General features: G+C 41.6%; 3 protein-coding genes across 4 annotated transcripts in view; all 3 read left to right on the top strand.

Annotated features, from left to right (window-relative positions):
- Window positions 1-897: 897 nt before the first annotated feature.
- On the top strand, window positions 898-6,721 carry denr (density-regulated protein). The gene is made up of 8 exons (XM_073478567.1): window positions 898-1,035; window positions 1,762-1,862; window positions 1,981-2,000; window positions 2,123-2,208; window positions 4,196-4,284; window positions 5,035-5,151; window positions 5,253-5,392; window positions 6,411-6,721. The coding sequence occupies exons 2-8, from the start codon at window positions 1,772-1,774 to the stop codon at window positions 6,453-6,455; spliced, it is 588 nt and encodes a 195-aa protein (XP_073334668.1). The 5' UTR covers window positions 898-1,035; window positions 1,762-1,771; the 3' UTR covers window positions 6,456-6,721.
- Window positions 6,722-6,818: 97 nt separating this feature from the next.
- On the top strand, window positions 6,819-9,294 carry LOC141006379 (hydroxycarboxylic acid receptor 3-like). The gene has a single exon (XM_073478566.1). The coding sequence runs from the start codon at window positions 7,167-7,169 to the stop codon at window positions 8,157-8,159; it is 993 nt and encodes a 330-aa protein (XP_073334667.1). The 5' UTR covers window positions 6,819-7,166; the 3' UTR covers window positions 8,160-9,294.
- Window positions 9,295-9,489: 195 nt separating this feature from the next.
- The window catches only part of clip1b (CAP-GLY domain containing linker protein 1b), a 31,725-nt gene continuing 27,049 nt past the window's right edge, over window positions 9,490-14,165 (top strand). For both annotated transcript variants that reach the window (XM_073478122.1, XM_073478121.1), the window contains exons 1-5: window positions 9,490-9,537; window positions 12,647-12,838; window positions 12,957-13,346; window positions 13,445-13,575; window positions 13,999-14,123. In XM_073478122.1, coding sequence (XP_073334223.1) covers window positions 12,748-12,838; window positions 12,957-13,346; window positions 13,445-13,575; window positions 13,999-14,123 — 737 coding nt within the window. In that variant the 5' untranslated portion in view covers window positions 9,490-9,537; window positions 12,647-12,747. The remainder of the gene's footprint in view (window positions 9,538-12,646; window positions 12,839-12,956; window positions 13,347-13,444; window positions 13,576-13,998; window positions 14,124-14,165) is intronic.

The following is a 14,165-nucleotide window of genomic DNA, read 5'->3' as shown; positions in this document are numbered from 1 at the left end:
TTGTCTCCAGGCAACTTTTATTTATTTTTATACATTTCTAAGTACATTACACACCATGAGGATTAAGTTTTATTATGAGGCAAAGCCCCTACAGAACACAAGGGAAATAGCATATATTTGGCCTAATGGTACATAATATGTATACCAGCTTTTGCTGTCTGTCTGTAATATACACAGTGTATTATAAACATTAATAGCTGAGGTTGAAATCTAAAAAAAAACAAAACACCTTTGCCAAAATTTATGCAGCATGCAAAAATTGCAGTGTGCAATTTTTTTCATCTTTCCATTCCAATTTTATCTTTAATCTATTTATTCTCGTTTATTCCTTTTGCTGCTCATAATCTTTTTATCTGTTCTTAATTCCTGTGATGTGATGTCATCTTCTAGATGTCCTTTATTGTTTTTATACTTCTATTTACTTCTATTTTTGCATTTATTTTTTAAAAGTATTCTTATTTTCCTTTCCTGTGATTTTGCCTGTTTTCTCACTTTTATTCATTTCACTTGTAGTTAGTCATATTGTCTGTTTGTGTTTTTACATTTTCTGTTCTGCCTTCTTGTTTTAACGTCACCTTGGACTAGACTTCCTTGTGTTTGGTTGTTTATTCTGTAATATTGTCTTCCTGAGTTTCCTGCTTTTGCTTGACTGTCAAAGCACTTTGCAAACTCTGTTTTTAAAGGATGCTATATAAATCAAGTTTATTATTATTATTATTATTGCCAAAATAAAAGTTTAAAAAAACAGAAAGTATCAGCAGTTGCAGGAGGGTGAAGAAAGTTAAAATGGATCATGTCTGTATGTGGACAGTCGGCAGGTGTCTGTTCGTCCTCCGGTCACCAGGGGGCGCTGCTGCGCATCAACACCGCGCATCAGCCTCCTCGACGCCCCAAACAAGAAGCGACACTAGGCGTGCTCAAAGTACGCCAACTAAACCTTATTCAATAAGAATGATTTTCCAAAAGTCCAACTAACGGTAATAATGCGAGTGGATTTACTGGACGGACATCAGTTTTAAGAGTATATTTAGCGGGGTACGTATCTCGACATTTCACCTGCCTTCAGTCAGTTATTCAGCAGCACAGCCCGGTCAGATAGCGGGTGCGTTAAGCTAGCTGAGTTAGCCTGCTAAGCTAAAGCCACTAAACTGAGGCGCTGACGGTGACAGCTGGGTGAGTCAACGTTACCTGATGAATGAAACCACTGAAACTCATTTCGGGCGATATTTTCTCAGCTGGTACTGTTAGTCTCCGCTGTGATAGTGTCCGGGCTAACCGTGACATTTAACAATCACAGACATTAAAAGAAGCGTTGTAGCTTAACGGTGTGTTTTAAGAGCGCACCCAGTGTGAAACAGCCGCATGTGTTAGCCGGCTAAAGCTAGTTCTGCTGACTTCTTTGATGCTGCTCAGCCAGCTAAGTAAAGGGGGTCGGCAGTTGTGTATTAAAATAGCCCCCGTGGGACCGACGTGTGAACTATTTCAGTTCGCATAAGTCTGTGTCATGATGTTAGCTAGCTGCTGCTCCGGATCTGTTAAGTGCTGAGTGTTGGCCGGGCAGGCTAGCATGATGAAATATTGGCAGGAGCCTTGTTCACTCATGCCCACAACTGGAGTCTGATCACAACAGATCCAAAGGCATTTCATCATACTGGTCTGTAGGTTTGGACGTGGAGGGGGAATCTTTAGGCTTTTTTATCCTGAATGACTCATCTGTGTCCTGTGTATTAATTTAAATCCATGTTTTTGTCTTCACTCTAGATAATTTGTGATGGCTACTACTGAGATGGAGTCTGGTTCCTCAGATCATGGGACACTGGACCCTGATTCAAAGTACCCACTGAAAGTTCTTTACTGTGGAGGTACAGTATAGTACTGTATACTGTGTATATAGTACATTTCACTCAGCCTGACATCTTTACGAGTTGTATTTTGGTGCCCTTTCAAAATGTGACGATGTGATATTTCTTTCCTCTGCAGTGTGCTCTCTGCCTACAGAGGTAAGTTGTTTTATGATCAAAAACATTCTGCTGTTTGACCCACTTCACTCACAAAATGACATTTGAGATATTTAAGCTTTTATTCATGGTGTAATTGGATCCGCACTCTTTTGTGTCTGCAGTATTGTGAGTACATGCCTGAGCCGGCCAAATGTAGGCATTGGCTTGAGAAGAACTTTCCAGATGTTTTTGCCAGGATGACTGTTGGTGAGTGCCATTAAAGATTATAGCCAACGACATTCATTCATTTCTTAAATTCCCCAAACCTGTACATGCTATACTTTAAACGAGGGATGCTCGATATACATATATATATATTGGACAGATAAATAATGGAACATTAACATGATCGGTTATCCGCAGATTAAGAAATAATAGATAATACAAAGCCAAACAGCTTTTGTTGACTTAACAAGTGCAGCATCTACACACAATAGGTGGTGGTACGCACCTTTTTTAAAGTTGTTTTGCGAGCAGCCAATAAATACAGATAAGAACAACAAACAAGCTATTGTTGCACTCATAACGTCAAACTGCTGCACCTGTGTAGAGCCACGCAATGTAGACAAGAGCCACACATGTCATCACTGGTGTGAACGCAACACGATGGAAAAAGTCTTCAAGTTTAACCATAAATTCTTATCACAGCTATGGAATATCAAATAAACCATCTTTTGTCACTACGTCTTAGCCTTTCTTGCACTCGGGTGTGCATGAAAAAGCATACAAATGTTGCTTTCTATTTTCGGTTATTTTAATCGTTAGCGGCCATGACAGTCAGGTAGTTATCGGTTATCGTATCGGCTGAAAAAAATCGTGCATCCCTGCGTTAAACATTTGTGACCTAAGAATTTGGGATGGGACGATAAAAGATATTATGGTGGATTGTGATTTAAAACCCATTCACAGTAAGCTGTCTAGTTTGCTGATGCAGAGTCCTTTATTGGTTTCCTGATATATTTTAAATTGCCTGAACGTGTCACAGTGGCTGAAGGCTCGGCTCGCTCATTGTATCCCCACAAAAACTAGTTCAATCAGATGTGTGTATATACTGAGGATTACAAACTAAAAAACAACAGAGAGATGAGATTACCACCATTTGCTTATCCTTTATTTTATAGGAAGATCTTATAATTAAATTATAACTTATTTAAGATTCTTTGATGTCTAATCTGTGATACAATAAAAATATTTGTTTCCTAACAAAATGTGAGGATAAAGTGATTCCAGTATGTTTTTGTGTAATATTTTAATGATCATCATGTTAATATCCCTGTTATGTTGAACAGGATAATCGTGACATGAAATTTTCACATCCTCTCGTGCCCACTCAGAATAGAACTGGACAGTATAGATTGATTAAATATGTATTGTTGCATGAATGCCTCCGCTTGTGAGGTCGTCATATCTACTGATGTTTTTTCTCGTTCACAGTTGTTTTCAGTGTCAATATTTCCTTCTGAACCCAGCAAAAGTATATTGTTACTTTTTCTTGATGTCCACATAATGTGACATGTGTTTACCCCCTTAACATAAAGCTTTTGGGTTGGAAAAATGATTTTATTCCACGTTCACTGACAGTATTGTACAGTATGTTTGCTCTGTATCATCTTGTTCCAAGTCTTCTGGAAGCTACATGATGTTTACACTGAGTTTATTCCATCAAATAGAAGTTTACTACAAGAAAACCCCAAAATTCAACCTCATATTTGGTATCTTTGGGAACTCTGTGGATTGAAACAATATTGGCTTACAATATAAATATTGCGATATTTGTTTTTGAGTGAACGGGTGAAGAAAGTAAGATTTCCACCTCCAGTGATTTAGTTGGACTGTAACAGCTTCATCAAACAGTCATAGCTTTCCATTTTCAACACAAATTACAGGTTAAAATGGAGTTAAAGTTAAAGGACCCAAAAAAGCTTGGTATAAACCAGGGAGTCTCACTGGAAAGCCCTAAAGCTGTGAAAGACTTTACCCCAAAACAGGGAGAAGAGTTTAATCAGTAAATTGTATATTATTGTGGTGCCCCAGTAGCTCAATTGGCCCTCTGCTGCATATTGAATTAAAGCACAAAAAGCCCCCCAACATAATAATAATAATAATAAAAAAGAAAAATATGTATATTATTAAAAATCTAAATCTTGTTGCTGGATTGGTTTTAATATTTTCCTCGTCTTCTTCTGTCCTACTGGCCCGGCAGCAAACGCACCCAAGCAAGAATCCGGCACTGGAGAAGCGCCCCCTGCTGGCGAGGACGAGGAGAGAAAGAAACAGAAGAGAGGTATGGTGGTTTTTTAGCTGTATTTTAGGTTATTGTGTTGTTTGGTATACATTCAAATATTTTTATGTGTCACAACAAATACGTTCTGCTTGTTTTGAGTTATAATCCCTCAGATTTCAGTCTGGGTAGGTGACTGGTTGGTGACATCCATTGATTCTGGTGGAAACATTTCAGCTCGTTTCATCCTCCCTGAAATGTTTCACACTGATGTGCTATCAAAAACTTCTGAAAATGACTGTTTGATCTTGTTTTGTAGTCACATTTTTGATGAACTGACAGCAATAACTTCTGTGATGAATATATTGGCTTTCCTCTGACAGTTTCACATTAAAAGCCAAGTTTAATGTGTTTTAATATGAACTAGCATGAATAGGAAATGTTGTGTTGGCATTATCAGTAACTTTATACAGTTGGATGACAGTGAACAGTGAACAGTGAGGCTGATATCGGTGAGATTAAAACATTTCCTGTGAATCACCTCTGCGTATGAAAGAAATTTAAATACAGCATCGGAAAGGCGGACTCCGCCACTGACAAATAAAACTATTGAACAGAAATGAAATCATTGGAAATAAATACACTGGATATTGCTGAAAATGTCTAAAACAAGGTTTGATTTTAATTTGTATTGGTTAATGTTGTTAGTAAAACTCTCTCTGTAGTTATTGTATCATTATAGTGACGTCTCATGTTTTTTGAATCGACACCATAAGAGGTTTGAAAGACTTAAATTTGTTTTATCTTTTCAAGGTGGAAGAGGTCAGATCAGACAGAAAAAGAAGACGGTGCCTCAAAAAGTCTCGATAGCAAAAATCCCAAGAGCCAAGAAAAAATATGTGACACGGGTGTGTGGCCTGGCAACATTTGGTAAGAGTTTGGTGTTTTGTTTTTGGCAACTTCGCTGTTTTCTCTCTCTCTCGCTCTCTTTCTCTCAGTGCTTAACATAAATTCTGTGTTGACTCCTGCAGACATCGAACTTAAAGAGGCTCAGCGATTCTTTGCCCAGAAATTCTCTTGTGGTGCCTCAGTAACAGCAGAGGATGAAATAATCATTCAGGGAGATTTTACAGACGACATAATCGACGTCATTCAAGAGAAGTGGCCTGAGGTGAGTTTGTCTTGAGTTTTACCTTTCTAAATGCTTCATCTTGGTGGTGTTTTCTCTTTTTCCCTCAATGTCATTTTCTCGTTTTACCCACACAATGATGTTGAAAAATATGAGACAGTTGGCCTGAGGAGAGGAGGGATTTGGCTTAATTACTGAGAAGAAAGGATAAGTTCACCCAAAAATGAAAATTGAGTCATTATTTAATTATCTTTGCTGATGGAAAGTTGGATGAAGTGACTTCGGAGCAAAACAGGGTTGCAGCGTTCTCCTAAACTACTCATGTAGCTGTGGACTTTTATTCCTAATGAGGAGTGAGTGTCTGCAGCAGCCCAGAAAGAAGAGTGCTCTATTCTTTCTTTTTCTTTCCTATCTTTTCAGAAAGGCGCTGGTGACGCCACCGTCGCTCTTTTTCTTTTTCCTGTATACTATTCACCGTCTTGTTTGTCTCCTGTGGTTCATGTATAGATCTCTGTTGTCAAATAATAAAAAAACGGATAGTAAACCACAAAGGGGCAGTGTTGATCATACAGTGGTGGTTGTCAAGATATTGTTAGGTTTTTTTGTCTTGGCGCATAAGCTCTTCATCCCAGCGTCCCGAGCGCACTGCCAGCACTTTTCTGCCTAAAAAAACCCCCTCCATGTTGACAGGGGCCCTAAGTTTTTTATTTTTGGGTGAACTTATCCTTTAATAAACAGGAGATAATAGTGCATTTATTGGGGACTATTTTCAGCTGTGGATTAATCCATATTTGGTGCTCTAGTGAGTATATGTCGCAGCAGGGCGGTGTGTGTGTGGGACTGAGTCAAAATAAACTACAGTGTGTGTGTGTTCGTGGTGATGAAGGAACATGTCAGCATGTGTTTTTAATAGTTTTTGGACAACAATGGAGCTCTGAGGCACAGAGGAAGAAGATGCATCAGGCTTTGATAAAGGGTTTTGATCTTTTCATTGGATCTGTTGACACAGAAACTTGTGTAACTCATTATTGAGTCCAGTCTCTGTTTCTCTCCCTTGTAGGTGGATGATGACAGCATCGATGATCTGGGCGAAGTCAAGAAGTGAAGACCAAATATGCACTTTTACTGAAATGGATGTGACCTGTAACAGCGATAACCCGGCCAAATGTACACATTAAGTCATTTTATACCTATTTTATTTACTGTTCATAAGAAGCTGCGGACTTGGCCACTCACTTGGCATTTTCTTTTTTTAGTTGGTAGCTGCTTTCTCTCGTTTGCCAAAGGTGTGGTATGACGTGAATCCCTCCCAAATGTTCTTCACTCAAGCAAACTGTAGGCTAATAAATTTCAGTCTCCCTCTGGCCTGTACACTCACGTCTTCTTTCCAAGTTTCTTTTTTGTTTTGTTTTTTGTCCATGGGTGAAAGTCATTAAAAGTGATTTCTTTTTCAGGGTTATGATTTGTTGTAGTCGCCTGCTTTATCTGAGTTAAATGGCCTCAGGTTACTTGTTTTTCAGGCGGCCCACTCAATCCCCTTGAGTCAACCTATTCCCCTGCATAATAGTTTTATAATGAGGGCACATCCCTCGACAGATAACATTTACAGTTGTTTCCGTGCTCCTCTGGGTCAATATCACTCCCCCAAAGATAACACATAGTGCACAGCTGTTCGCCACTTAAGAATTTGCATGTTTGCATGAGAGCAAAGATAATTCCCTACCAAAGAAGTCACCTGGTACAGCATATAGATAGACAAATATATCTGTGTTGACACTGTAGAGCGGCAGGCTGTGCTTCATTGACAGTTCGCAGGATGAATCTCAACCAGTCGGACGTGTGCTGCGCCTTCGAGGCTCCCATCCTGGACCAACTTTTGCCTCCAATCCTGATCTTGGAGTTCATGTTTGGACTGATGGGGAACGTTGTCGCCCTGTGGATGTTCATCTTTCACATGGACGAATGGAAACCCAACTCTGTGTACCTGACTCACCTGGCTGTAGCCGACTCCATCGTTCTGTTCTGCCTCCCCTTCAGGGCCGACTACTACAGGCGTGGAAAGCACTGGCTCCACGGTGATGCCATGTGTCGCATCCTGCTCTTTCTGCTGGCTGCCAACCGTGCGGCGGGGATCTTCTTCCTCACGGCTGTCGCTGTTGACCGCTACCTGAAGATCGTCCACCCATTGAACCGGATCAACCGAATGGGCCTGGGCTACGCTCTCTTGGTCTCCCTCGGACTCTGGGGTCTGATTTTTCTTGCCACAGGTTATCTTCTTGCTAATGAGCACTTCTTCTACAACAGCAACCGTACGCAGTGTGAGAGTTTCAACATCTGCATGGGCTTCAGTCCCCTGTCCACCTGGCACAACACTTTCTACGTGGTCCAGTTTTTCCTTCCCACTATAATCGTCGCTTTCTGCACGATCAGAATCACATGGCAGCTGAGAAGCAGAACCTTGGACAAAACAGGGAAAATCAAACGGGCTGTTCAGTTTGTCATGGCTGTGGCCTTAATCTTTATTACCTGCTTCTTTCCCAGCACTATCTCACGCATTGCTGTGTGGATCCTTAAGGTATGGTATAATGAGTGCAAATACTTCGAAGAGGCCAACCTGGCGTTCTACACTTCAGTGTGTTTCACCTACTTCAACAGTGTCCTCAACCCTGTTGTGTATTATTTCTCGAGCCCTTCCTTCAGCGGCGCCTTCAAAAAGCTCCTGAATAAGCTGCTGGGAAGGACCGACGACAAAGAGGAGCCGGAAACTAATGAGAATGAAATTTCCACCGTTGATCGTAGAAAGATATAAAGCCAGGTGCTGTTGTGTTTCCTGCTAATATTGTTACATTAAAGCATAATACACTTTTAAATCCGTGGTTACTGATAAAACAATCACATTATCCAAGTGTGAAGAGGTTTTGCTGTGACGTGAAGTTATAATCAGCAGCTTTGTGCTGTGTACTTATAAATGTATATCCCTTTTGAGTGTGGTAGTAATTTTTAATGAGTAATTATGAGCCATTAAAGGGAAACTCCACCAATTTTACACATTAAAGTGTGTTTCCAGGTCTTGGGGATGTTAAAAAAGTAGTTTCAAACCTTTTGTGGCTCCAGTGGAAGCTGCACGTAATCTGATAAACTGCCTCCAGTGATGCCGCTTTGAGTTGCATTGTGGGTAAAGTAGGCTCCAGGTTTTTGAAAAGGAGGAAGAAGGGGTGGAGTAAAAAAGTTGATATCTCTGGTTCTGCTGTATCGATTTTTAATCATTTATTTGTAAATGAGTCCGACAGTGGAGACCAGTGGACTGCTTTTCAAAACCTGGTGCCTACATTACCCACAATGCAACTCAAACTGAGTGGCATCACTTGAGGGAATTGGTTGGAGCCACTAACTGCTTTATACTACTTTTTTCACATATGCAGAATTGCTTCTCAACACCTGTAAACACTGTTCAATGTCTGAAATTAGTGGAGTTGCCCTTTAACAATGAAAAATACTGTACAGTAGCAAAGTAACCTGGTTGAACATGTATTGCAAATGCTTGTAAAGGTAACAATAACTGTCAAATATGTGATTTTTGCATATAAACATACGCTTTATCTCAGTAAGGGAGTTAATATAATACTTTGAATTGTCAAACACATCGACTGTGAACAGCAAACATTGATTTTCAGCCACCCAGTAAAACAATATTTGCAGTGCAGCAGACCAGAGCAGCTGAAGGAAGGTTTAATGACTTCAGTCAAGCATCTTATAAACAACACATCCATTGCAAAGTGAAATATCTGTGTGATAGGAGGTGAGCGTGCAGGTAATTTGTAGAAATACTATAAAAGCAATGTATTTTTTTTTTTGTCTTTTTGTCATGATGTGTGCATATACTTCACATTATTTGTATCCTGTCATATTTCGTTTCCAATGAATTCATTAAACATTATGATAGCTAAAATAAACCACATATTACTTTTGTGCCGGTTTCCTTTGTGTTCGTGTGTTTTCCGACTTTTTTAAAATTTTGGTGCTCGGATGTACGAGCTTACGTTCCGTCCCGTGAACGCAGCGCTGGTTCCCAAGGTGACGTCATTGTGTGAAGCTTGGGGCTGGGCGGTGGGAAAAAACATGTAACGGTGCGAAGCTACGCGGCGGCATCCTCCTTTACTGAGACCCAGTTCACCCAAAGAGACCAAGTAAGCTCCCGCAACAACTCTCTCCACACCTGCCTGCTTTTATTTCGCTGTAGTATCACCTGAACCGGGCCGTTAGTTGGCAGTTTGTGCGGGGTTTTTTTTTTTTAGCTAATCTGAAGCTAAGCTAGCTGCGGCGGTTGGGAGCGCATTCCAGCAGGCAGCTAGCAGGATGTAAAAAAAAATATGACGTAAAGAAAAACAAGTTGTCAGCAAACGTGTGTGGTTAAATTAACCTGTCGGTGTGTGATTAAAAACGTGTAGGGCCGGTTAGAAAAAGTGTTGGGAGCGGTGTTACACCCAACAAGTTACTAGCTAGCTGCTGCTCCAGGGACGCGTCAAGTAGGAGCAGCCCAGCCCGGAGACGAACAACACGGCCAGTGTCATCATCATCCGTCTGTCACAATGATTTATTCATTCACGGGTTTGTTTTTGTGTATTCAAAGCTCGCCTGGCTGTTTGTGGTAAGTCTGAGACTCCACCTCAGCCTGTGGAGCCGCAGGATGAGGGGTTGACAGCTCAGGGTGTGCTCGTTGTTTTGGTCTGGCAGCACCGGCGGGGCGGAGGGAGGGAGGGAGGGAGGGAGGAGACAGGTCCTCTCCTGTTACCTGGCCACTGCAGAGGATGAGTCTGAAACACATGAAGTGTTAGGTACAGGACAAATCCAGTCAGTCCTCCTCTTTATTGTTAAAGAAAAGCTTATGAAGATGTTAAAACACTGCTAAAGTTTTTGGATTAACCTGCCAGGAGACCCTGGGGCAGAAATGGACCTTATTTCCCTCTGAGAGCAGCTTGTTTGTTCACTTATGCAAAGAATAACTATTTCTGAGGTTTTATTATGACCTCATTAATATTGAAAATATGAAAGCAAGTTTACTCGTCACCTCCTTTTTTCTCTTTTGTTGCGTCCACCCCTCATACGTGACAACTATTTGTTTTTTCTTGGATCAGAAAGACCGAGCAAAGCTACATGAATAGAAACCAGATCTGCAGCTAGAGATTATAGACTTTCATGGTATGTGTGATCAGTTTCATCATCATAGTACAGTAATTTATTTCACCACGCTACAGATGTATAAAGTCACATGAGCATTTTTTGTTCAGAGGTTTTTATCGTGTTTCTTTATTGGCTTTTTCTTAACAGTTGCTGCCTTTCGAAACAGAGTTAATAACCAAATAATACAGTACAAAATAACCAATAAAGATAGACAATAAGTCAGGTCAAAGAGCTGTTTAAGTAAAAGTGAAAGGAAATGACCACAATGAAACAGGATCCGTCTTTAGGGCCTAAAAGTTGATAATGTGGTTTAATACTGATTCCCAAACAAATCTGCAATTAATCAATTACATTTTCACAAATGCACACAAACATGATTTGAATGGTGAGTGTGGACTGCGCAGTTTCCATCTTCTCCCGGTTGTTAAGACATTTCAGAGAGTACCTGTGATGCTGTAGGAGTGTAAACAAAGCATCTGTGCATCTGTGCTGATTGTTTTGCATCAGAGCGTGTTTACAGGTCGTGGGTAGAACTGCTGCACATGTGAAAAAGTTACATAAAGCCTTTTGTGGCTTTAAGCTCAACACGATGACGTGTCACTTGAGTCAAGCGTCACTTGGGGCTGAAGACGAACATGTTGAGAAATGAAAATAATTCAAGTTGTGGATTTAAAAAAGCAGTGAGCTTAGCAGACTTATCTCAGCTTGAGGTTAGAAGCTGGCGCTAGCTGTCACTCGCATAACGCTCCAGTATCTCCAACTAAACTGTATTTTGGGTAACGCAGGAGCCCGGCTGATATCTCTGGTTGTACTGCATCAATTTTGAAGTGCCCATCATCTGCCACACGATGTTATTGGATGGAGTGCTCTGTTAGTGTAGTAGGTGATGTGTGGAAACACAGCCTTGACTGTGTTAAACATAACGTCTGTGTTGACCCCGCTGCACTCAGAGTGAATCATCTGCTTTATGAATAAAAATGGAGGCACGAAACAAGCTGCCTCAACACCTACAGGAGCTGCAGGAAGAAAACAGCTGATGTTAGAAGAGAGGAACGTCTCGCTTTAGTGTGTGAGGCGGAAAATCAGCGTCACTTTATTTCACATGTGAGTTGAGACGTTGCGCACGTGATAGTAAACAGCTTGGTGATAAACAGTGGGTTGTGATATGCAGGAGGAGGTGTTGAGGCAGGGTTGAATGTTTGGAGGCCTCGCTGAGTCTTGTAGCAGCTCTCACAGAGATACTGTTGTAGTTATTGGAGGAGTACAGTGTTTTATTGTTTTTTACAGCATTGAATCAAAGCAGAACTTCATTAATACATTTGCTGGTCGTCAGAAAAAGAAGTGACAACAATTTTTATAGCTGATTAATCTCTGAGGTTTGAGTTTCCTCCTGTACCGGTTAGTTGATCGTCTTCGTGCACACAGGATATCTGTGTCACTGATACTGCCTTTGAATTCGATTGGTCGAAATGAAAGTCAATTTTGATCTGTTTTCGATTTAGAGTACAGGCTCTGAAATGTACTCAGAGTATCAGAGTAAAAAGTCTCCCTCTGAAGGACATTTGTGGTCAAAGCTAACTGAAGCTCACGTCATATTAATATAATTCAAAGACTATTAAAGTTAAAGGTAGAGTCAGTAGGATTTGTCCCAGCTGTTCCTGAACGCACCACAAAGATAGTTGATTGTTGAGTCTCATTCCCAGGACGTCAAATAGCCACATGTTGGGTTGGTAAAGCGTCCCGAGCAGCAACAAAGAGAGAAAATAAGAAGATCCAGGCAGAGGGCTGCAGGGTACACAGCTTTTATTGTGAAAAGAACTTGAAAACATTTTAAACTTAATGATTTTTGTTAAGCAAGGAAGACAACAACTCCCATGATCCCATGCTACTTCACAACATCATCAAACTACATCTTTTGTTTTCATTGTTTAGATTGAGAGACTCCTAGTGGCAGAAATGACATACTGTGTCTTTAAAAACATATGATATGGTTTCCATGTTTGATTTTTTTATACCAGCTTGGATTTCTCCAACGTCCCCATCGTCATCACACAAAGCTAAAAGTTGTTGTTTTATATTTTGAGTGATTAAGGCGACATTTTCTTTGTTTTCCAGCTCCCTTCCATCACATTGGGACTTTGTGGGGTGGTGGGGAAGGCCTAGTCCCCCACCTTGTTTAGGCCAGTTCCCCCCGACCCAAAGACAAACGAGGAGCCATGAGTACATCAAGCAAAGCCAGCGGGCTCAAACCGCCCAGTAAAATAGCCCGTCCATCCGGGGTGCCAGCGAAGACGTCTCCATCCTCCGGTAAGGAACGGTGACGCCGGCTGTACGGGCCCTTGGTAGAAACCTTAAAACTGGCTTCTAACTGACTTGTATGCTTTCTGTGAGAAGTGATAGCATGTAATCATAATTGTGATTGCAGGTACTCCAAAGCCAGTTCCCCCCGAGAAGTCCCCAGGCACCGTGACCTCCCCGACCCAGGAGGGGAGTGCCGACTTTCAGATCGGAGAGAAGGTCTGGGTCAATGGCAACAAGCCCGGCTACGTGCAGTTCATCGGGGGCACGCAGTTCGCTCCAGGCCAGTGGGCGGGGATCGTGCTGGACGAGCCCATCGGGAAGAACGACGGGTCTGTGGCAGGGGTCCGGTACTTCCAGTGTGAGGATGGGAAAGGGATATTCACGCGGCCTTCAAAGCTGTCCAAGACTGCGCTGCCGGAGAAAGAGGCGAACGGGAGGCAGGCCAGTCCAGCTCCAGGAGCCTCGGCGACGAGCGAGTCTGCACCTGCTGCACCTGCTGCACCTACCTCAATTGGTAACAGTGAAAATACAGAAAACATGGATGATGTTCAGTGAAGTAAAGGCAGCTCTTTTGTCTAGAAAAAATACTAAACATGTGTATTTGTTGTTCAGCTCAGGGCACCGGCATTAAGACAAGTTCGGCAATGAACCGAATGATGTCCAGCGAGTCGGTGTCAAACATCTCAGACCCAGACTCACAGAAGAAGATCAAGAGGGAGCTGAGGCTGGGAGACCGTGTGCTGGTGAGAAGCTCAGTGTTCGAAACCTCGGACGAGGAGATACGGCTTTAAAGTGATATTGTGATACCCGATATATATCTCGATATTTTGAAATCTCCTTAAAGTATTTCACTGTAATGCAGCCTTTAAAACCAGGAAAAGACAACACTTGATATACAGTATATGCTTACTCCAAAGTGTCACCAGTGTTAATTGTTAGTTAGGAGTTCAACAATAAATATTAGATGAGTTGGTAATTTAATCTGACACGGGAGACCGTTTGAACAGAGTCTGGACCTTAATTATTACCAACCTTGTTGGTTGGTTGGTTTGTTGGTTTGTCAGCAGGATGACTTCAAAGTGGCCAATTCTTACGTATTGCACCTTTGATATTGGATTAGGCTTGACTGAATTAAAGGGCCTTGGCCTTGTTTTTTTTGTGTGCAGGTTGGTGGGACGAAGGCAGGAGTGGTTCGGTTTCTGGGAGAGACAGACTTTGCCAAAGGGGATTGGTGTGGAGTGGAACTGGATGAACCACTCGGCAAGAATGACGGAGCTGTGGCGGGGACGAGGTAAACAGTGTAAATCTGTTTTAACAACATCAATCGTAAAGG

Source organism: Pagrus major, chromosome 12 (assembly GCF_040436345.1).
Source record: "Pagrus major chromosome 12, Pma_NU_1.0".
NCBI lineage: Eukaryota > Metazoa > Chordata > Actinopteri > Spariformes > Sparidae > Pagrus > Pagrus major.
This window is presented reverse-complemented; position numbering and strand designations above follow the sequence as displayed.